Source organism: Euwallacea fornicatus, chromosome 22, assembly GCF_040115645.1.
Source record: "Euwallacea fornicatus isolate EFF26 chromosome 22, ASM4011564v1, whole genome shotgun sequence".
Taxonomy (NCBI): domain Eukaryota; kingdom Metazoa; phylum Arthropoda; class Insecta; order Coleoptera; family Curculionidae; genus Euwallacea; species Euwallacea fornicatus.
The window spans coordinates 245,834-269,775 of record NC_089562.1 but is presented as its reverse complement, the minus strand read 5'-3'; the positions used below and the strand labels follow the sequence as shown (position 1 = coordinate 269,775).

Sequence of the window (23,942 nt, the reverse complement as noted above, 5' to 3'; positions counted from 1 at the left end):
AATCAAAACAAAAGTTATTGTACTTTTAATCTTTATTTAACATATAATTCATTTATAACAAAAATAAAAACTTAAAAAAAAAATTCGAAAATGCCTGGACAACATGGTTGGAACTTAAAACATCCGGTAGGAAACCTGTGTCAGATTTTAAGTGTTTGTAATTTTAGTATTTTGTGTGATATCCTTTTGCTCTTACTACTTCTGCCATTCTCCTAGGCATTGATTCGATTAGTTCTTCTATTAATCGACGATCCACGTTATGCCAAACTTGTAAAAGCCTTTCAAAAAGTTTGTTTCCATTTCTAATGGTCTCTCCTGTTCTGAACCTACGATCTACGAGGTCCTATAAATTTTCTATCGAATTTAAATCCGGACTTTGGGCTGGCCACTTCATGGTAGTAACTTTTTCCCGCTCTAACCACTCTTTTACAAGTTTGGCAGAATGCTTAGGATCGTTGTCCTGTTGGAAAATGAAATTAACCGGCATTGCTTCGAATGCATAGGGTTTCATTAAAGCCCGTAATATGTCACGATACATAAATCGATCCATTTTGCCACAAATGCGATGAATGGAGCCCATGCCATGCAAGAAAATTATCCCCAAACTAGCACATTACCGCCACCATGCTTGACAGTAGGCTTAATATATTTTTTATTGAGTCTCTGGCCCTTTGGACGTCTTACATGGACTATACCATCACTGAAAATCAGGTTGTATTTCAATTCATCACTAAAAAGAACTTTTTTCCAGTCTTGTACTGCCCAGTGAATATGCTCGAGTGCAAATTGTAACCGTGCTTTGATGTTCTTCGTCCGTAACAATGGTTTCTTTGCTGGACGATAGGATTTTAGGCCATTTTGTACCAACCTTCTTCTAATAGTTCTCGATGATATTACAGGATTTCCATCGGCCATAATTTTTTGCAAGATTTTTGAAGATGACTGGAACGGATCACCATTCGCAAGGTTGATGATTTTTTTATCCAGTCTTGCAGTTGTGTTTTTAGGTCTGCCTGAACTTTTTCCCGGGATGACATGACCATTTACTTGAAATTGTTTGATAATTCAAGTCACAGTATTTTTCTGGAGGTTTAATCTCGTGGAAATATTTTTTTGTTTAATACCTTGTTTAGAAAAATCAATAATTCTTTTTCTGAGATCAACCGAATAGGCTTTGCCTTTTGCCATTATAATTGATTCAGATATCAAACCGAACTGACCAAGAAAATAAATAAAATATGCAAAATGTGCCCTTTAAATCCGATAAGAAAAAAGTTCCAACTATACTGCTTGACAAAGAAAGGTAAACACCCATTAAAGATAATTTTTTTTGTACGTGTTCAGTACCACATACTTATTCAATGATTACATTTTCAGCAAGATCAGAAGAAGAACTTCATTTTTTTTTCAATACTGTATTGAGCATCCACGATTCCTTATGCACTCATTGATACGCCTGGGCTCGGATCTAATAAGATTGTCAATGTCTTCTTGAGGTATCTCATTCCAGGCATTCTGAACTTCATGAGTTAGGGCTGCTAAAGTCTGTGGAGGGTGCTGTAAATTCAACAGTCTGCGGCCAATCATGTCCCAGACATGTTCAATAGGAGACAGATCCGGCGATCGAGGTGGCCAGGGTAAACGGTTGATTTGATGTTGATCCATGAACGTTATTGTTTGCCTAGCAACATGAGGTCTAGCATTGTCTTGCTGGAAAATAGCGTTCGGAATAGTTCGAAAATATGGAATCACATATGGTTCCAACACTTCTTGGATATAGCGTTGGGCAGTCATGTTGCCTCTAATGAAAACTAGGGATGACCTGCTACCATATGCGATAGCACCCCATACCATAACGTCTACAGTACGGTGGACATGGCGCTCTCTGTCAAATTGTGGATCTCGCCTTTCACCTCGTCGCCTTCTCGCCCTTGCCCGACCGTCGTTCATCCCCAGACAGAAGCGGGATTTATCACTAAAGATCGCCTGAGTCCATTCTTGGACCCACTGAATCCTCTCTCTACACCATTGTAAGCGGTTAGATCGATGTTCGCGAGTGAGAGGCAGCACCCAATGCGGACGATAGGACAAAAGGCCAAAACTTCGTCTTCGGCGATATACTGTACGCATACCAACCCTATTCCCATTTTCTTCAAACCACTGATTTGCAATAGCTCGACTGCTGCTAAGTCGACCTCTAAGAGCCAAAAGTCGCAATCGACGATCTTCGCGCTCTGTGGTTCCTCTGAGTCGCCCAGTGCCTCTGGCTCTGTGCCCACGGCCTTCCTGAATCCACGCCTGGTAACACCGCACTATGGTTCCTAAGGATCTGTTAGTTCTTCTAGACACTTCTCTGATCGACAGACTTGCTTCGCGCAACCCAACAATCCGCCCCCTCTCAAAGTCACTAAGCTGACGGATCTGTTCAATTTTACGCACTCTAGTCATAATGAGTAAAAATTATGACCAATTGCAACACATTTCACAAAAGTTGCGATACAAATGTGAACAAAAATGTTTAAACAAAATTTTATTTTTTTAACGAACGACCCATGGAAACTAAAAAAAAATTAACAGATAAACTTGAAATTTTGATCATTTCTTTCTTTTTTTAAGATAAGTCAACGTGCAAAAAATTATCAAAATAAAATGGTTTTTAATGGGTTTTTACCTTTCTTTGTCACGTAGTATATTTTGTCCGACATGATACGATTTTTTTTTTTTTTCTATAAAAGAATGCAAGCTAGAAATGTTTACTATCACTTTGTTGTTGAACGATATTAAGGCATATTGGCCATGTTGAATTGGTTCACATTAGAACAGAGCTATTTTAATAATAGAGGCATTTTGGAAGTTCCAAGTATTTTGGCCAATACTGTATATACACTGACTTTAAAAAAAAACCGCAACACCAAGAAGGACACATCGTACACGTTTGAAATTCTGGCATTACGTTGGGTCGGGTAATGGATAAAAACGATCACAATATCAAAAGAAAATTATTGTGAATAAGTGAATAAATTTAATAATAATTTTATAACGGGTGGTATCTCCTCTTAAATTAATACATTCCTGTAAGCGACGTGGCATGCTTAAAATTAAATTGTTAATATCTTCCTGAGGTATTGTATCCCAGGCAATCTGCACCTGCTCGCGGAGTTCATCTATGGTCTCTGGAGGGCGAGTTAAACGTTGAAGTCTCCGACCCATTATATCCCATACATGCTCTATTGGGGACAAATCTGGAGGCCGAGCTGGCCAAGGCAAAGTATCCAAATTTTCAGCTTCCAAATACCTCAAAGTATCGTTGGCTACATGCGATCGCGCATTATCCTGTTGAAATGTGCTTCCAGGACGGTCGTGGATGTGTGGTACAAGAACCGGCTCTAAGACACTATTAATGTACCTCTGAGCGTTTAATCTATCATAAATGAAAACAAGAGGAGACCAACTACCATACTGGATGGCACCCCAAACCATGACACCTGGTGTTAAACCAGAATGATGCCTTTCCAAAAAGTCCAAATTTAATCGCTCTCCTTTGCGACTTCCAACACGTAACCGTCCATCAGATCGCCATAAACAAAATCGGCTCTCGTCACTGAACACGATTCTTCTCCACTCATCCACCCATTGCATTGTCAGACGACACCACTCCAGTCGGGCCACCCTGTGGTTTCGTGACAATGGAAGCCGACGCATAGGACGATATGAATTTAGTCGAAAACTTCGAATTCTGCGATACATCGTACTAAGGAAGACCCTTCGATTTAGGGTGGCTACCCAGTCAGCACCAAGAGACGGAATTGTTTCAAACGGGGCACCTGTCGCTGAACGACGAAGTCGCCGGTCTTCGCGTTGGTTCGTCATTCTTGGACGGCCACTACCACGATGGCGATTTACTGACCCTTCGTTAGACCAATCTCTCCGAGCTCTTAGCACTGTTGATGCGTTTCGATCCAATCTACGTGCAATTTCGCGGGAAGGTAAACCTGCCTCGTGCATACCAACAATTCTTCCTCTTTCGAAGGGAGTTAACTACCGATGAACTGCATTTTGGCGTACACGAGGCATTTTGCCCTACCACACATTCAATGTGGTACTAACGATAGTACCTTTATCGTTTTCCGTCTGTAGAAAAATTTGCAAAAAGAACCATCGTCACAGATAAAAAAGTAAAGAAAAACTTCATATCGCATTAAAATACGAACTTGAAATTTTTATCATTTCTTTCTCTTTACAAGTCTAAAATCATATCAAAATTTCAAATACATACAATATGTTCTTCTTGGTGTTGCGGTTTTTTTGGAAGTCAGTGTATATACATATATATATATATATATACATATATATATATATATATATATATATATATATATATATATATATATATATATATATATATATGTATTAGGTTGAGTACTCAAACTTTAGAAGATATTTTTCTTCATAGTAAACTTAAGGTGAAGTAACTTACGGTCCATGGAATTCCTCAGTCAAAGTGCCTCTGTTAATTGTGAAGGTGTTTCGGAAACCTGTCCTTAGTTTCACTGTTGGTTAAGCTTTAACTTCAATTTTTCACTGATTTATTAACTGGCAGCTGTCGCGCCCTAACTGGGAATTGAAGAATCAGTCCTAATGAATTTTTTAATTCAATTCTTAAGTTGCTTATTCCTTCATTTGATCTTTAATAAGCGTTTAATTAAATCAAAGAAGGAATAAAAAACAGCCTTCTTAAAGAAGGTATTTCAAATGGTATATTAGTTATCACCGATAAAGTACTGTAATTCTATTTTCATCTCCCTCTCGCAATAAAATTTTTATTTAGAGCGCTATTTTCTGAACAGTTTGGCCACCCCAGCTTTTTTAATTTAAAAGGCTCAATGTTGGCCGAAACGGATATTAGAGGAAAAGATTAAAGTTTGCGTAGCATTTTATAGCAGGATTTAATATGGGACCTATTAGGGCCATAATTCAGCATTCCATTGCCTGTAGGGCCGTTTGTTAAGATTAGCGATTGCGAACCTGATCGGACTGAACGTCTTCAAATCCCAAAATTGCCAACGTAAACTTATGCGGTAGATGTTGTGACCCAAATCTGCTTAGAAAGTTAACTAACGAAGGCTATAGCTCTGTTCGGTAGATTTATTTGCGGCGATACACCAATTAAATTGGGGGCAAACGGATTTGAATTTTTTGACGTAAATTCGTCATTCTTCAGGAAAATTCTCTACGACCCATGAGAATCACATAGGAACAACGTGGAAGTCATACATGAGAACTTATTTTTCCAGAATTTTAAATTGCAAAAAAACTGTTTAATTCGGTTCGAAGTAGTGTGAGTCATTCTTTCAAAGGTTATGCACAAAAAATTAATGCGCGTTATACTTTAATGAAGTATGTCCGATTTCGCGTTCGTTATGCTATAAAGCAGATTCATTTGCGACTGAAACACGTAACAAAATTGTTTTTTCTCTATAGAGCGACAAAAAGTAGGAATTATTTTAAATTTTTCTCTCCAACCTCACTGAAGAGTCATTAGTGATCCCCTGACGTTTTAATAACACGAAGCTGTAAATAGAACTGTTTACGTACTTTAGGAAGAAAAGAAGTGTGGCTTACTTCCAATGATTACGTCTAAATAAAGATAAAGGGGTAGTGTTTAATCAACTGTGCCAAGATACGCATTTATTATGTTATAAATCACTCAACGAAATTGCTATTTTATATAGAGGGATGAAGGCCGGGAATTTTGAAATTTTCTACAACCGTAGGAGGCGTGCCTAAGAATCTGTGGCCCCGATCATAATATTAAACGGAAAATAGAATACTCTTCGCCTATTTTAAGAAAAATCTAAGTCGTATTTACGAAGATTGTGTCAAAGCTAAGATTTGCGAGTCATACTGTAACAGATCGTGTCCGGATTTGCTTTGTCACCTCAGAAAATAAATTTAATAAGCATTTTCACGGTCCCTGATGAAACATGCGGAAACAAAGAATAACAACTTTCACAAGTTAGTTTATCAAACCGCAAAAATAACCTTTTCTTTAAAGATAATCCCAGGAAAATAGATAGCTGTGGCAGTGCGTGTTCGAGGCTCATTAACTCCGTTGTGGGAAATTGTCTACCGGCAGATTGATGTAATTTGAATCTGTTGTCGGAAGTGCACGCCGTGTGCCGGATACCTTTAAATAAGATCCCATAATGGGCTAGTTTTTCCGGATTGCTTACTTTAAGTTTAGCTCAGCCCGAAGTGCAGGGATTTCCGGTAAAATCTGGTAAAATGGACGAACACGAGTACAATTATCAGAAGTACGTAACCTGAATTTAAAAGACCTGTAATGACTTGGGCTGTTTAGAATGAAGTCAGTAGGAATGGCCCGAGGGCTACACTTTTCTAACCTTCTCTCCATTGTAAACTATATCACAACGAATAGACCGTAATGTAGGGGCATAATTCACCTCCATGACAGATAAATACTATTAGCTGAACCTGAACATTCCATTTTGGTCTGAAATCCGCTTTGTCGAGGATCATTTTGTGGCAACTCTGCACGAAATCAATCGGATGTGGACTCGAGGTTCACCTTCCTACACGTTCCTGTAAACTACCCTAAGTTTACTTAAGACTTGTATTGTAAGAGAATTTATATTGAAGATCCGGTTTCTGTGGAAATTGTTTGGGGTGATCTATGTAAACAACTGAGAAAATTCTTTGGGTGAAAAGTTGGAGATAGAAATCAGTGGACTTATAAATGGATCGTTGTGCTAAAAAACGGAATTTATGCGACCGGAACTCGGGAAAGCTTCAAAACTGGATATTAACGCTCAGTCTTTTATCCTGCAGTGTCTGTGAAAATAAATGAGTTCTGACTGCTGAAAAATTTGAATAAATTCTTTATATCGGGCCGGGAATTGGGGAAAAGTCAAACTCTCCAATTTATCCACTTTATGAGGATCGCTCGGGGCAGAAAATATCGATATTTTCAAAAGAAACGTAATCGATAGTGGATATTTTTAGGTGTCCATAATCGGCGAGTAAACACAACGGCCGTCGCCCGGTTATTAATTTGTTATTATTATAATAGAATTATGAATTCTATTACTGTGACAAATCTAGATGTAATCTAGCGCGAGGTTTCTATGTTGGACCGGAGCTAGAAATTTGACGGAGATTAATGATACATCCGTTCATTAGTTAAATTCTGCCAGTACCCACGTAGCCATCCGAAACTTTTAATGGGTCACTTCGTTTTAAAACAGGCCCTTTTAAGTCAAGCCGAAAGATTTATTATTAAAACAAGATTTAGTGCGTTTGAAAGTCGATGTAAATCGTCTGTGTTTACCCGATTGATTAATTGTCTGAAAATTCTTTGAAAACTTTCGAAAATGCCCTGTTCAAATTCCCATCCGTTCGTTTGTTTAAGCCTTGAACCCACGTCAGTAAATACAGCATTATTTACTTTTTACCCGCTACTGTTTATATTCACTGAAATACAACGCTTATTTCTATCGTCACGTGTAACCGCAACGCGTATAAAACTTTATTATCATGGCTTTGCACACTTTTATAGGGCCCGAATTCATGGCTTGTACGGTCGTGTAAAACAAGAAACTACTTTCTGAAATGTAAATGTTTTCGCCAATAAATCCGAACAATGAATATACAATTTATTTCGAATTATGTTGCCATGCAACGTGTCCCGTTTGAAATATGATGGACAGAGATTACCGTGCTCTATGCTTGAGTGGTGGTAGACGTAAAATACGAGGGTGGTCCCGGAAGTGTCCGACTTAAGACTTAAAGAAAAGCAAACTTGGGAACTACTACGCCGTTTATCAACGTAGTCTCATTTGAAATTGACACTTTTTCCCACGATGTTCAATATCGTGTTTATACACCGACTTTCAAAAAAACCGCAACACCAAGAAGAACGCATTGTATGTATGTAGGATCCGTTTGTCAGATCGCTGCAATATTTCGTAAATATTAATTAATAAGTATAATTGTTGCCGTCTGACCAAATCGAGATGCAAATAGGAGGATGTACATTGTATAAAGTAACTATAATTTAGGCTAGGTTAGGGGAATAAAGAGTGAGGTACCCTGATGATACGCCCATGTGTATGGTGACTGAGTTCATGTGGTTCGCAGCATTACTGGAATTTTCCCAGTAATTATCCTTGGTTGAGAGCTGTATGAAGTAAAAGAAAGTCGAGCATCTCTTTGTTAGAACCAGGAAAGAGGGTTGAAGGACAGTCGACAACGGTTCTGACAAAGGATGGTTTATGCTGTTCAGATATGGCTGGCCACATGGCGGATCGGGAATCGGTCTTTGGTTAGGGTACGCCGCTGGTTTATTGCCCCAGAAAGTAGCATTTAAGGTATTGGAGATACTGGGACGTCCTCTTTTTTCTCGAGGTGGCGATTCGGTGAGGTGTCGGGAGTGCCGCGAAGGAACGCAAGTATCCTCTTAGTTAAGTTAGTAAGTAAGCCCCTAATTGTAACAACTCAGAAATAAAACCCTAGACAAGTTAAGAAAAAGCCTACATGTATTTGAAATTTTGGTATGATTTTAGACTTGTAAAGAGAAAGAAATGATAAAAATTTCAAGTTCGTATTTTAATGCGATATGAAGTTTTTCTTTACTTTTTTATCTGTGACGATCGTTCTTCTTGCTAATTTTTCTACAGGCGGATAGCGATAAAGGTACTATCGTTAGTACCACATTGAATGTGTGGTAGGGCAAAATGCCTCGCGTATGCCAAAATGCAGTTTATCGACAGTTAACTCCCTTCGAAAGGGGAAGAATTGTTGGTATGCACGAGGCAAGTTTACCTTTCCGCGAAATTGCACGTAGATTGGATCAAAACGCATCAACAGTGCTAAGAGCTCGGAGAGATTGGTCTAACGAAGGGTCAGTAAATCGCCATCGTGGTAGTGGCCGTCCAAGAATGACAAACCGACGCGAAGACCGGCAACTTCGTCGTTCAGCGACAGGTGCCCCGTTTGAAACAATTCCGTCTCTTGGTGCTGACTGGATAGCCACCCTAAATCGAAGGGTCTCCCTTAGTACGATGTATCGCAGAATTCGAAGTTTTCGACTAAATTCATATCGTCCTATGCGTCGGCTTCCATTATCGCGGAACCACAGTGTTAAGGGTGTTCCTTCGATAAATGAAACACGACAAAGACACTTTGTTTTATGTAAAATGGACTGTATTAACTTTGCACTTATATCAAAAGAATGAAAGAATCTTGGTCTAAATAAAGAAGAGGGAGAATGCTTATTGGGCGGGTTACACAATATGATTCGGATCACATCCCAACACCGACGCAGCTTTTACCCGACAGGACAAAAGGAAGAGCAGAGAAGAGAGCGAAAATTGCTCCGATTATTCCTTAAGTACTAACCCCGAAGAATTCCAACCAGGGGCGCACCACCACCAAGAACCATTATAAGCTATAGCTACACCGAATCCCATAACTCGTGACCATCTAGGGAATATCTATACTAGTCGCTTTTCTGGAAATATCACGGGTCCAACAAATTGACCATCAAAGCAATAGTCCCTATAGAGAAAGCTTCTTTTGACTAGTAGCACATTCCCCAACCAAGGCGTATCCTTAGCTTTGGCCTGATGGGCCATGTGGCCTGACACCCAGATGGTATTCTCCGAATAAGTATCGCAATACATGGGCGTAACTTAAGGGAATAAATGCCAATACACAATAAACCTAACATTAACAACAATAAAAAAAATAAATAGAAACAAAAGCCAATAACTTAGAGTCCCTAACACACAGGGTGGCCCGACTGGAGTGGTGTCGTCTGAGAGTGCAATGGGTGTTTGAGTGGAGAAGAATCGTGTTCAGTGATGAGAGTCGATTTTGTTTATGGCGATCTGATGGACGATTACGTGTTGGAAGGCGCAAAGGAGAGCGATTAAATTTGGACTTTTTGGAAAGGCATCATTCTGGTTTAACACCAGATGTCATGGTTTGGGGTGCCATCCAGTATGGTAGTTGGTCTCCTCTTGTTTTCATTTACGATAGATTAAATGCTTAACACACATTAATAGTGTCTTAGAACCGGTTCTTGTACCACACATCCACGACCATCCTTGAAGCACATTTCAACAGGATAATGTGCGATCGCATGTAGCCAACGATACTTTGAGGTATTTGGAGGCTGAAAATTTGGATACTTTGCCTTGGCCAGCTCGGCCTCCAGATTTGTCCCCAATAGAGCATGTATGGGATATAATGGGTCGGAGACTTCAACGTTTAGCTCGCCCTCCAGAGACCATAGATGAACTCCGCGAGCAGGTGCAGATTGCCTGGGATACAATACCTCAGGAAGATATTGACAATTTAATTTTAAGGACGCCACGTCGCTTACAGGAATGTATTAAGTTAAGAGGAGATACCACCCATTAATAAATTATTATTAAATTTTTTCACTTATTCACAATAACTTTCTTTTGATATTTTAATCGTTTTTATCCATTACGCGATCCAACGTATTGCCAGAATTTCAAATGTGTACGATGTGTTCTTCTTGGTGTTGTGGTTTTTTTGAAAGTCAGTGTAGTAATGTCTCGAAATAGGCATCAACCTCGGACCTCACCTCTTCATTATTGGCAATTCTCTTTCCACCGCCTCATTTTTTCGAGTTTAAAAATCGTAAATAATTTGAGAGGGTTAAATGTGGACGATTGGGTGGGCGAAAGAAAAAGTTGGAAGTCAAGTTGATTGATCTTGGCCATCGCGACGACGGAAGAGTGGTTTCGTCTATTGTGTTGATCAACTAAGACTTCTTTTCTTTTCCGCCAAATTCGGTCGCCTTTTAATTATCTCTTTGCTCAACCGCCGCAATAAACTCGTATAATCTTCCCCGTTTATTGTTTTTCCTTTAGGAAAATAGACAATAAAAGTTATCTCGCGTTCGTTCCAAAAAATCAACGCCATAACTTTTTCTGCAGATGGAACGGTTTTCGCCTTCTTTGAAGCCGATTCTCCCCTTTGAATCCATTGTCTTGACTGCTCTTTCGTCTCAGGTGTCAAATGATGGATCCATGTTTCATCTATAAGTTATAAATCGACGCGAAAATTCGGCTTTATCGCTGCACAACTTTGCCACACGCTCCCTTGAAACGTTCTCCCGGCGCCGTTTTTGTTCAATTGTGAGTAATCGCTGTACCCGTCTTGCAAAAAATTTTCTCAAATCTAATTTTTTGGTCAAAATGCGATGTCCAGTACTTTTTAAAATGCTCATCATGTCTGCTGACTCACGCATTTTTAGTCGACGGTTTTCCACTGCAGCCTTGTGGATGTTCACTGCGATATTTGTAGGGATCGAATCTGGTGTGTCTTTGGGTCGACCACTCTGGAGTTCGTCTTGGCAGCTCGTACGACCGCGTTCAAATTCTAGCACTCAATATTTTACAGTTTTCAACGAAGGATCGGATTCATCCAGAGTAAAATCTAATTTCGCTTCGATGTTGGATCTAAATCACGTATTCATGACAAATTTTTCCCCACGTTCTCAAAATCTCTAAAATCGTTTACTAAAAACGACCTCAAAATGAACACAAACCAACGTAACACCCTCAAACCTTAGATATAAGATTGTCAAGGTTACGTTTTTGTAAAATACGCAAGTTTTTAACAGAAAAAATCGTCAACTATACAGGATGTCCCAGAACAAGGGAGTAAACGCTTAACCACATATTTCTTGATCAAAAATATATATTCATGGTGATATACTTATATACGAAATTGTCTCCTTCTGGAGACACAAGCTCTAAAGTCTCACTTTTTTTTAAAGCTTTGCAGATAAGTCGAAAACTGCTAGATGGATTGCTACGAAATTTGGTGTATAATCTTTCTGCTTCTCCGGACACATTCGACGGGGCTTATTATGGTAAAACCACCAGGGGTAGTGGTCAATTGCTATAAGGTCGAATGATAAATACACCAGAACTTTTTTATTCGTTCATGCAGACGGTTGGTTTTTTTTAATGAAATTCCCGGTCATTTACGCAACTTTTTTATCTCGTATTGAATTTTGATTTGGAGCTTCCATTAGACGAAAAAAATTAATAGAGGAAATGATGCCCCTCTTCAATGGCCACCTAGATCTCCAGATCTAACTCCCTGCGACTTTTCCATTTAGGGTACTCTAAAATCTCGTGTATATGCTGTTCCTATTCAAATCGAAGACTACCTAAGAAATAGAATTTTGCAAGCAGCTGATGGAATGCGCAATGATCCAATGATGTTGGGAAGATTCAAAATTTTATTTTCTTCGACGTATGAATCTGTATTCGTGAACGGGGTGGTCACGTTGAGCACTTATTAAATTAATTGTTTATTGAAATGTATGTTTTTATTTCCTTCTGAAGGGTGTGTATTGAGTGATATTATCAACAATTTAATTTTTTTTCGTCTAATAGAGGCTTCAAATCAAAATTCAATACGAGATAAAAAAGTTGCGTAAATGACCGGGAATTTCATTAAAAAAAACCAACCGTCTGCATGAACGAATAAAAAAGTTCTGGTGTATTTATCATTCGACCTTATAGCAATTGACCACTACCCCTGGTGGTTTTACCATAATAAGCCCCGTCGAATGTGTCCGGAGAAGCAGAAAGATTATACACCAAATTTCGTAGCAATCCATCTAGCCGCTTTCGGCTTATCTGCAAAGCTTTTTAAAAAAAGTGAGACTTTAAAAGCTTGTATCTCCAGAAGGAGAAAATTTCGTATATATCACCATGAATCGATATATTTTCGACCAAGGAATGTGTGGTTAAGTGTTGGCCCCCTTATTCTGGGACACCCTGTATATGTCATATTACTGGAACTATTCTTGCATGTCTTGTCTGTCAAAAAAATCAACATGTATTTTCCAAAAATATACTGAGAACAACTTTTGTCATTTCTTTCTGTCCAAGCAAATTTTATTTTCTGCTGTTTAATTTCTAGAAAACTGCGTAATACTCACCCTCACTCAGTAATCCGATACTATTTCGGTTTTTTTGGTCTCATTCAGCGTAGCGGTGGACTTTGGTCCTCTCACCTCTGGGCGGGGATCTTCCTTGTTTACCCACGTGAGATCTGTTTTGACGAACCGCGAAGCTGATTCGCTGGATTGCCATCATGCACCAAAGTTACAATGCAATTTAATGCTTAGAGTGCATGATGACAGTCGATACTCTTGACCATATATAGGGCGTCCCGAAAATGCACGTCAAGAAGGGTATCATAAGATTATTTGGGTCGACCAATTAAGACTTGGTTCAAAAGTTATTCGAAACAGGTGTCCAGTTTAGGCGCTATTGACGGTCAAAGTTCTTTAAAAAAATATATTTTTTTTGGCTATATCTGGATTTCAGTAAAACCCATTATGCATTTATTCATTAGTACGGGGATTATTTTTATGCAACATTCATGTCTATTCGCAGTGTGCAAATGGTGAGAGTTGGTACAAAAATGACCATAATTTTTCACCGGACAGCTACATCGCATCGATTTTTTTTATGATACATTGAGCTCTTTTTCCAACCTTTTTATCTCTTGGAAATTTCTCGTACAGTTAACATTTCATATCGAAAAAAATTATTTTCGTTTCTCACACAAGACCCCAGTTCGCCATGATTTTCAGTGGCAGTGGGCATTGCGAAAGTTTACTCAATTAACTTGTAGCAACTTCGCTTTTATTTACAAAACGTAAAATATAATCTCTACTGTTGATTCGAATGTTTGTTGTTACTGTTGTAAAGTGAAGCAGGTAAAATAACTAAACGTGAGTAACTCAATTTGCGCTTCTTGGAGAAGGCGCCTTCTTCGTTGTGCTGGCAACAGAAACTTGAAACTCGAAGGTATAAAGTTCACAAAATTACCTTCAAAATGAGGTGTCACTTGACCCCCTTTTCCGTTTAAGATTTAAGGGGAGAACATCCTCCCGCTTTAGGAGTCGCAGATAGGGGCGTCCGAATTACATAAATGCTTCCCCCTCAGAAATAGGTTTTACGCGTCCCAACGTTTTTTCGTATATTCTCCTAGCTGTTCAGAACTGCGCGTGTCTCGTTTTCGAACGGCCACCCTGTATGTATAGTCTGTGTTTTACCGTCACAAACGGTTCCGCCCAATTTTCGCGAACAGAAGTGAAGATATTAATTATTATTGTAATTTATTCTCGGTTCCCTCTCCAAGGTCCCTCGGGATTCTATTGTGGGAAAGATACGAAATCTAGGTCGGCGCCAGCTATGTTATTCTTCGACAGCTCTTCCTGTATAATTAAACATCTCCAGCAGTGAAATTATGATCATGCCGACGTGTAATTATCGTCCATTTGGGAGTTATGAATAATGCTTATTAGTCTTAATTAAAACCGTCACTCTATCTTAGATTACATTCCATTGGTTGGGATTTTATACGCATTTTTGAGGCTATATAGCCCGCAAACCTCTGATGGCTTGAATTATTTATTAGATTTTTTATTAATCCCATCAGTCCCTTCTTGAACTATTTTTTCTTTTATCCCACCCCTCATCTATCTGATACTCGATGTTTAAATTTACTTGTAAAGCTTCGGTTGCATCCCTATACATTAATCTACGTCAATTTGAAAGCCAATACCACAGAACGATGCTCTCGACATCACCTTTCGCAAGATTAATCGAGCAACGCACCTTCTTGTAGCAAAAGACATCAAATAAATAAACTCCTGTGCTTCTGGTGCAAAACCTCAAATTTCCAAATAACAAGATAAATTAATATATTTTTTCAGGTCAGCATTCACATGGAGCTCTGAAGTGCAATTATCACCACGCCAAACCGTTAAGTGTTAGTGACAATGGATACGTTACAGTGCTCACTATTAGTGTCGCGCGGAAACGTGTCGAAACTCGTTTGAACATGCGCGCAAAGTCATCGATCGCGCATGACACCGGCAGGGAAAGATGCATTTTCCCCACCACATCATCGGTAGCCCTTCGATTAAGGGATGCCCAATAAACGTGGCACCGCTCCCTTTTTGGAGTTATGTCCTTCGACAACGAATTTTTGCGTCCGTACATATCGTAGTGAGTAATGCGGTCGAGGATACTCAGATACTGCCCTGGGGTCAGATACTTAAATCTGGGGAGTAGAAAATTCCCGGGGAATAACGTCGAAATGGCGTCTGTTTGTTGACGTTCTATATAGCTGCACACTGTTGATTGAATCAGCTCGACTACAGGGAACGTTCAACTGCCCGGATTCAAGAATTCGGCCCTTAGATGTTATATGGGGAGTGTCAATTGAAATGTGAATCTATTGATGATCCACCTGGTATGATGTCCAGCCTAATGAGTGCACTGTCATAAGTAGGATTCCAATTTCAACTCACGCTTCCTACATGCATAAGTAAGCTATTGGATCTTACTTAAAAAAAAAAAATCCCCGTTTAAATGAAGAATCTGGATTTTTCCACTGGATCTTTCAAAACTTCATAGCTCAAAGTCCCTTTTCTAGACATAATTCCGAGGCATTTCCATTGGGGCATATTTCATTTAATTTCCATTTTTCCACGTTTTTTTTGTATACACATTTCGGACGTAACATCAAAACAGATTCCATTGGGAACATACAGGCATAACTCTACAGGATTCATGAATTTTTACAGTTTTTTTTAACATTTCTTGATGCAATTCAAACGCGTGGTATATACATTTCGCCCATAAAGCCTCCTCCATTAAGCGCACACCAGAACACTATCTCGAGGAGATATAGTCGATTCACCCCTTTCTTCTATTATTTCCTGCATTAAATAGTATGTTTCTATAGACTTTTCGAAGAACGTTCCATTGGATGCATCCCATAACAATTCTCTTAGAGATATTTCATTGTTCCCCATATTTTCTTTCTGTATGCATTTCGGGCATAATTCCGTTGCATATTCCATTACGTTACCGTGCTCGCCAACAAGATCCCGTAGCATCTCTTTTCTTCGTCCTTCGGACGAAGTCTCTCTGGATCCAGTGGTTTTTAACTGATGCGTTAAAGTCCTTTTCAGCGCGCGTACCTCACTACAACATATCATGACGCACCGCCCTCCTCGCAAGAGTATGTAGTGCGAGTCTCAAGGTGATTCGTTAAGGAAAAATGAGTGATAGACATCTCACAGGCAATCCGGACAATATGCCTCCCGCGATACCTCACCAGCCCTCATCCTATCCGGATGCCAATGTAGACCACGTGATCAATGAGTACATGGACCGTTTGGGCACCCGCCTCAACATCCTGGAAACGGAACTCAAATACGCCTGGAGGGCGTTGGATCTCCTCAGTCAAGAGTACATTAAGATGTGGGAGAGGCTGGAGAAGCTCGAAGGGCTTTTGTACGAGCAACAGAGCGTCATCTCTCAGCTGATGAACTTTTACACCTCTGGAGGAGGCAGGGGCCTCCCTACCATATCTATGTTAGAAGGAAGATTAGGTACCATCACAATTATTTTATTTCTGCCTTAGATCTACACTTTTTGTTGTAGGAGAACTGGAAGTTATTCGAGAAATCTTAGGCAATGGCACCGTGGAAGATGGCCTGGAGGAAGGGTTGGACGTCATCAGATCGCACGAACCACAAATCCAGGAAATCGACGAAATGCATGTTCCAGATGAGGCTTTTTATCGCAGCCTCAATCAAGCCTACGAGGACGAGTTGGTGAGCTGCGACCCTGCAGTCCAATCAAGTCAGCTCGATATGATTTGGGAGGAGCGAGAAGAGGACGAAATTGATAAGAAAAAAACCCCGATTACTGAAGAAGAGATCTACAGTGCCTTGGACTACAAGGACTACAGAGGCAATAGCTCCTGCGTCAGTGAGCAAGACATTGCGGAGCTGACTAGAATCGACTCCATCGACCACATGGCCATTGAAAAGTTAAACGAATTGGACCGATTAAGCAACAAACTGCAACAGGACAGCGTGAACATCAAGCAGTTGCAGCGCAAGCTGCTGGAGTCTCCAATGTCGCTTGGCGGAATCAACGAGGAACAAACTGCAGACCAAGATGACGAAAATTGGACATTTACAAGTGACGTGCGTGATCAAAACGAATTGGTAATGCTGGCCAAATCTGAGCTGTCCAATGCGCAGTACGCGAACCGTCCGAATTCGAGATTAAGTGTGACGGATTCGGACAAAGAAGTAGCGGAAACTTTGGCGGGCGGAATTCGGACACCAACGTCTCCAAGGAGGCGGCAAGACACTGCGAGTAGTGAACCGTTTTCTACTGTGGACGGGCGGTTAGCATATAGTGCAGCGGTACAGCATGTAGAGTGCGCAGAAGCGGCAGCTGCAGCTGCTATTAGAAACTCAAAAAATCCATTCTATTGTAGCGACCTAGATCTATCAGTTCTCATGCCCGCCACCTATGACGCGGTCCCTTGTTCAACCCCCAACATTTTCCATATAATGTCGGAAAAAGCTCCGTCCCCCACATTGTCGATTTGCAGTGTGAGGACGAGACAGGACGGTTATTTAGATCCAGAAACCCCTAGGCAAGCTTCAAGTTCGAGTCCCCCTCCCCCGGCACCTAATGAGGGATTTTTAATGGCTAGTAATGTCTTCCTAGGCCCGAAAGATTCCTCGTCAATCACACATCAAGATTCTAAGCACCATTCCCCTAAATCCCCTAAAACCTCTCCTAAAAGAAGCAAGTCCCATTCTTCGAACATAGTGGCGGCAAAGAGTGACTCTGGCCTATCGTCTATGTCTGGATGGTCGAGCCTGGAAAAGTCTCCAGGGTCTCCGAAAAATAAGTCCTACAATTATTTTGCATTCACCAACAAACCCCAGACTCCTGGGAATTCTCCAGCCAAAATTAGGGGATACGCTGAGAGTTCTGTAGACTCCACTATAGGAGAAAATAGTGAGATGTTACCAGGGGGACATCCTCTCTCTGCTTTTACCAACGTGAGGTCGCCAAGTAATATTCAAATGGACGGTTATGGAACCTTTGTGCCAGCTCCAGCACCTGCCTCAGACATCAATGTCAGCCCCAATAGAAATAAAGTGGTTGAGCAGAGCTACAATTCACTCGCTAATGCTCAGCCAGCAATCTATTCGGTTGCTGGCAGCAACAACAAAGACTCCTACACCACGGTCTACACCAGCAACAGCGCTGACTACATCAACCAAACCATCAACTACCCGGATTTGGTGGAGCCTTACGAAGTCAACGAACAAGCGCCTTACTACAACTCCTTTTCTTCTGTACCTGAAGAGACCAATTGCAGGAGGAGGTCTTTGTCCAGGTCCTACTCCACAAGCAAAGCTCCGGATGGTCTAGCCAACCATGAGGGCTACAAAACTGCTATGTACAGAACAATGTTTCCTACTGGAAATATCACTGATGCCTTAAGTTACTATCCGACCTCAAGTAGATATGACTCCTCCAGAGCACAAATGTCTCAAGAGGGCTATGGAGGAGAGAGTTGGTCCAACCAAGATCCTCAACTTCAGGACACAGCAAGTACTTCGAGTTCTATGAAGTCTGCTGAAACTTCGGAGACCGGATACTCTCCTTACATGGACAGGAGGCAAGTGCCCAATCAGCCAATTTACGAGAACCAGCAGCAAATTGAACAGCACCAAAGGGCGTGGCAGCAGAGACAGGAGGCTGCCAGGCTGGATCTAGACTTAAGAAACCGGAATGTACCAGAGTATGTAGTGCAACAAAGAGGGGGTGCCTATTTCGATGGAGGAATTGAGGTTATCATGACTCAATCCGGGGAGTATATCACTATCAACAATAGCTATGTGCCGGCTCCTAGGGAGGAGAAGAAGAAGCTGAAAAGGGGAAGTACTCTTAAGTCCGCGATGAGTTCTGTAAGTAATTGGTTGCCAGATCTGCATCTCTCCAAAAGACATAGGTCCTATTCTCTGCCTGGAGGAATTAAAAAAGAGGAGGTGGAAAAGAGTAGGAATGCGGCTGCTAAAAATCACGTAGCTAGGAAAAAGAAGAGAAATCCCATTGTGTCTACAGTCTCAGGAATTCTTCAAAAAGCCAAAAGAAAAGCTCACGGATCACATCAATCTCTCTCAGATCCGGAACAATCGGATAATGAATGGGTGATAAAGAGGGCTAGCTCAGTTGTGTCAGAGGATGAAAGAAGCGAGGACAGCATGTCAGAAAACATCTTCGAAAGGGAATTATTCCCGAAAATCAGCCCTAAACCCAAAAGCAGGAAAAGCAGCAAATCTGAGGAAGAAACTCAGCAATTGCTGCAGCAAGTGACGGTTTCTCCCAAAGAAAACTCAGAGCTCTTACCATCTGAAGAGGAGCACTCAGGAAAAAGTCCGGGAAGCGGTTGTAGCAACATATTTCCCACTATCGGAGATACTAAAAAAAGCAGCGGGTCTTCGGATAAAAGTGATGAAACCGTCATCATGGACAACAAGATGATTGTAGTTGTAGGATCGGCAGCGTCTATGGAATTCGCAGTATCTAGAGCTTTGGGAAAATATAGACAAAGGCACTCTAACTCCTTCACAGATGACCAACTTACTGAGAATGAAGAATCTGAAGTGAAGATTGAGGAGGTATATGAGGATGATGTCAAAGAGGAGGAGGTAAAACATGTAATTGAACAGAGATCTGTAGAAAGCGCTTCTAGCATTGAAAATCATAAATTAGAAGAACCTAAAATTACAGACGGAAGTCCAAGCTTTTGCACTAACACCCTGAGGACTTTCCCAAAACATCAGCAAAGCCTGGAAATTCCCAGTCATCGCGGAGATGATGAGGATAGCCGCAGCACTCACTCTTGGAGAAGCACTTCAAGAGTCTCATCCAGAAGGCAAAGCACTGAGGACAGTATTGATAGTGAGGACGAGTGGTATTGCTATGAGCTTAGGAAATTGGAGGAAATGGAGAGACACAAGGAACTAGAACAGGAAATGGGGACTATTTTGCTGGAAGAGCCTGAACCTGATTACGAACCAGAGGAGGAGGTCAAAGAGAAAATGTCCTTTGTTCTCAGGGAGTTAAGGATGAAAGCTAAGGTTGTGGATGGGGTTTTAGAGGAGAAAGATCATAATTTATTGGCGGTAAATTCAGCGAAAAAACGAGAGGAAAAACGTGGTTCTTTCCACTTGGACGAAGCTGCAGCTCTCTTCGAGAAGATCAAAGTCTACCACCATGAGTCATTGGAGAGGGACCGGAAAGAGGCGGAAATGGAAGAGATGAAACTGCAAGAAGAGCCTAGCAAGAATTATCTAGAAGAGCCATCAAAAGATGAGGAGGATAGATCTTCAGGGGCCACTTCCGGCCCGGATAGTCCCCATCACAGCACAGACGAGTACGACGAAATGGAAATGAGCATTAATGACGAATTTGCACGTTGTCATTTGTCCAACGAAGAACAGGAAGAGAGGCTCAACAGAGAGGCTTGTCAGTATAGGAGCTCGGAGGAGCAACCCAACATACCACAGATTCATGTTGCGTCGGCCACTCCAAGCAAGGAGGAAGCTCCGAAGGAGAAAGATACTCCTGGAAGTAAGTGGAAGCTGTTGAAGACTTTGAAGGAGAAAAAGGCGGAGGAGAAGAGTAAAGTGGAGCCGGCGGCTCCACCTCCAGATGAGAAAGTGAGTATGTTGGGGATGATGAAGAGTTTCTACGAGATTCATGTTAAAACTTAGGTGAATATCAGCAACATTCAACAAGTCAATTCACGTCATATCATCAAGAAAATTTCATTATTCCATATCGTCCATAATTATTAGAGAAAAATATGTAGTTACCATTTGACAAGTTACATCAGCAAGTCCAGCCATGTTTGGCTAATATCGATAAATTGCCCCTAACGGAGATTTATTTGACCCGGAATAGTGTTGCCGAACGTCAACGGCGATGTTTTACCTATCACTGCGTTTTAATTCCGGGATTCAACTGCGCATGGCTGGAATTGTGCTACGATACTTGTATATCGATATCGATTAGTATAGTTAACATTTAAGCATAACGAAATTAATTCCATATTCTCTTCACGCGATACACACAAATAAAGGTAAGAATACGAAAAGTGACGCTTTTCTAATCTGGTGATTAACCGTTCAAGCTAAAGCGAAAATTGACCGGTCGTACACAAGTTTCGGTCGATATCGGCCCGATTATATTCCTAAATTAAGTCGCACAAATAGTGAATTGTTTATGCAGACCAACAATCAATAAATAATAATCAGCCCCCTACTTATAGGCAATAAGCTACTGTCTAAAATATAGTTTGTATTTGTAGTATTGTTGCAGTTTGTAGTATAACTATACTATGCGAAGATAGTCAATATACTCCTAGCTATGGCGGTTATTTTGCACTTTTGCTGGCCAAAAGGGTCGAAAGTCGCCCTCAAACCTCTAGTGCTTTAAACCCCCTCGCGATGTCTTGTCCCTAACAGGTCGTACCTAAGATTAAGCGTATCTAAGAGTTAGTAAGTGCGCTTCAACGTATAGAAAATTGTGCTAATATACCACTGTTATATTTTTAATAATTTGTTACTACATTTTTTGGTGTTTACAATAAACCGTTGTTATCGTTTCCCATCCTTCGGCTGCCCCCCGCGGGCACCTTCGTATGATTTTTTACTTATAATTTTATTTTTTGTTTTTAGAACGGCTCGATTGGCGGCGATGGAAGTGGCAGGGGCAATGGGTAAGCACATAGACGCTCGAAAGTCTACTTATAAAGTTTCCCTTTTCCGCCCCTTTGGCCTATGTTTCCAGCCTCAAGGAAGCTTTATTGTGCAATGCGATATCATTAAAGCCATTATATTTGACTTGAGGCTCAAAGCATCCCTTAAGGCTTCGAAAGCTTTTCCACGTTATTAAGTTCTTACACTGGCCAGACGGATTAGAACGGGACATATCCCGTAACGGTCGCACCGGATTATTGACATTTCATCGAGTAATTTGTCCTTCTTTAAAGTCTAACTAAAACTTCGTCAACAACAGCTGAAACCGTCAGCTTCGTAAATTTCCAATGCAAATTCGTGGCAACTGCAGCTTTTGCGCTTTGTATTGTCGGCAGAAGCATAGTTTTGCACTCTTCATTAATTTAAAATAACTTTGGAATCGTTCCACGGCAGTCTGGAGAGACTCCCCTTGTTCGAAGCATAATTTCCAGAGTTTAAACTATGGCAGTGTGATTTCAGTTTTGGCGTTGTTAGATTGCGCTTTCCGGTTATTTCCACTTTTGTTTGATTTCGAAATTATTTAACTTTGCTCGCGAGCGGTTATAATTGTTGGTAAAGCGGGTAAAGAATAGTTTTGGCGTAGTTAAAACATGGTTTATTACTTAGCGCACACTCCAGAATTTTGCTCCATTTGAACATTGGGAGTATACAATTTCCAGTAATTTATTTCCCTTCTGGTTTTCTGGTTCGACTCCGGGAAATTTGCCGCTTGCCAGAGTAAACTTCGAGGCTAAAATCGCCATAAGTCCCTCAAAAACCTTCAGGATTTTTCCTAAACTAACGTTTAAATTGCATACACGATGCATGTCTCCACGGTTTTTCTTTCTTTTAACTGAAAGGGCATTCCAAAGATTAAACTTTGATCTGAAAGCTCCTTATATTTCTTTTCAACTTTGAGCTATTTCCATATTAATTGTAACTCAAAACTTAGCTCAGACGCACGTTTCCAGATACAAATTTTATCATTTTTAACTTGGGAAATCTGCTGTTTGAGCGAGTAAAGTTTCAGTTGAAATTCTTCCTAAGTTTTTCAAAACTCATATGCAATTTAGGTTCATTCACATTGTACGAGGATAATCCTTGAAGTACCCGACTTAACGCATAATGGAAAAAAATTAGAAAATATTACGTTATTTCTCAATATAGTCCCCTTCGCGGTTGACGCACTTTTCCCAGCGATGTTTATAGTAGGAAAATTCGAATGTTTGAAAATACGCATCCACCTGGAACTCCACCTCTTCGTCGTTGACAAATCTCTTTCCACCAAACCTTTTTTTTTTCAAATTTGGAAATGGAAAATAATCTGAGGGGGCTAAATCTGGCGAATATGGCGGACGATAGAAAAGTTCGAAACCAAATTGATTTATTTTGCGGCTATCGCGACGACGGAGCTGTGGACTGTTGCGCTGTTTTGATGGAACAAAACTTTCTTTTACGTCACATGCAGTCGCTTTTTCCTCATTTCTCTACCCAAACGCTGCAATAAATTTGTATCATATTTTCCATTTATTATTTTTCCTGTAGGGCAATAGTCAGTGAAAATTATCCCACGCGCATCCCAAAACTTTCCTGCAGATAGAACGGTTTTCGGCTTCTTTGCAGCCGATTCTCTCCTTTGAATCCATTGTTCTGACTGCTCTTTCGTCTCAGGTGTGAAATGATGGATCATTCTTTCATCCATGGTTATGAGTCGACGCAAAAATTCGGCTTTATTGCCGCGGGAGTTTGCCAAACACCCCCTTGAATCATCCTCACGGCGCTGTTTTTGTTCACTTTGCGCACAGATTTATCACATCCAATTGTTCCGTCAAAGTGCAACATCCAGTACTTTTTGAATGCCTATCATATCTGCTAATATCGCGCATTTTTCAGTCTTCCGTTATAGTTTTGTGGACTTCCACCACAATTTCCAGAGCGGTCAGATCTGGAATGTCGACGGGTCGATCACTGCGGAGTTCGCCCGCGTTTAAATTCTGCCACCCAATGTTTTACATTGTTGTTAACGAAGAACCAGATATCCCCAGAATAGAATCTAACTCCGCTTTATCGTTGGATAAGTCCTTTCCAATTAATGTACTGAATCACTTATCGATGACCAATTTTTTCCATGTTTTCAAAATCTCTAAAAGCGTTCACTAAACACGGCCTCAAAATGAAAACAAATTAACACAACACCCTTAAACTTTACATGTAAGCTTTT

The 23,942-nt window shown here is 40.6% G+C and overlaps 1 protein-coding gene across 11 annotated transcripts in view; it reads left to right on the top strand.

Annotated features, from left to right (window-relative positions):
• The window catches only part of unc-13, a 129,383-nt gene that overhangs the window by 72,207 nt on the left and 33,234 nt on the right, over nt 1-23,942 (top strand). For 5 of the 11 annotated variants that reach the window (XR_010733266.1, XM_066295136.1, XM_066295133.1 and 2 more), the window contains exons 1-4: nt 13,073-15,095; nt 16,067-16,489; nt 16,542-20,641; nt 21,662-21,702. Coding sequence is in view for 10 of the 11 variants with exons in the window: in XM_066295136.1 (XP_066151233.1) it covers nt 16,156-16,489; nt 16,542-20,641; nt 21,662-21,702 (4,475 nt within the window). In the remaining variant the exon portion in view is untranslated. Of the gene's footprint in view, nt 1-13,072; nt 15,096-16,056; nt 16,490-16,541; nt 20,642-21,661; nt 21,703-23,942 lie in introns of those variants that run through there. The other 6 variants (XM_066295139.1, XM_066295140.1, XM_066295138.1 and 3 more) reach the window with 3 other exon arrangements.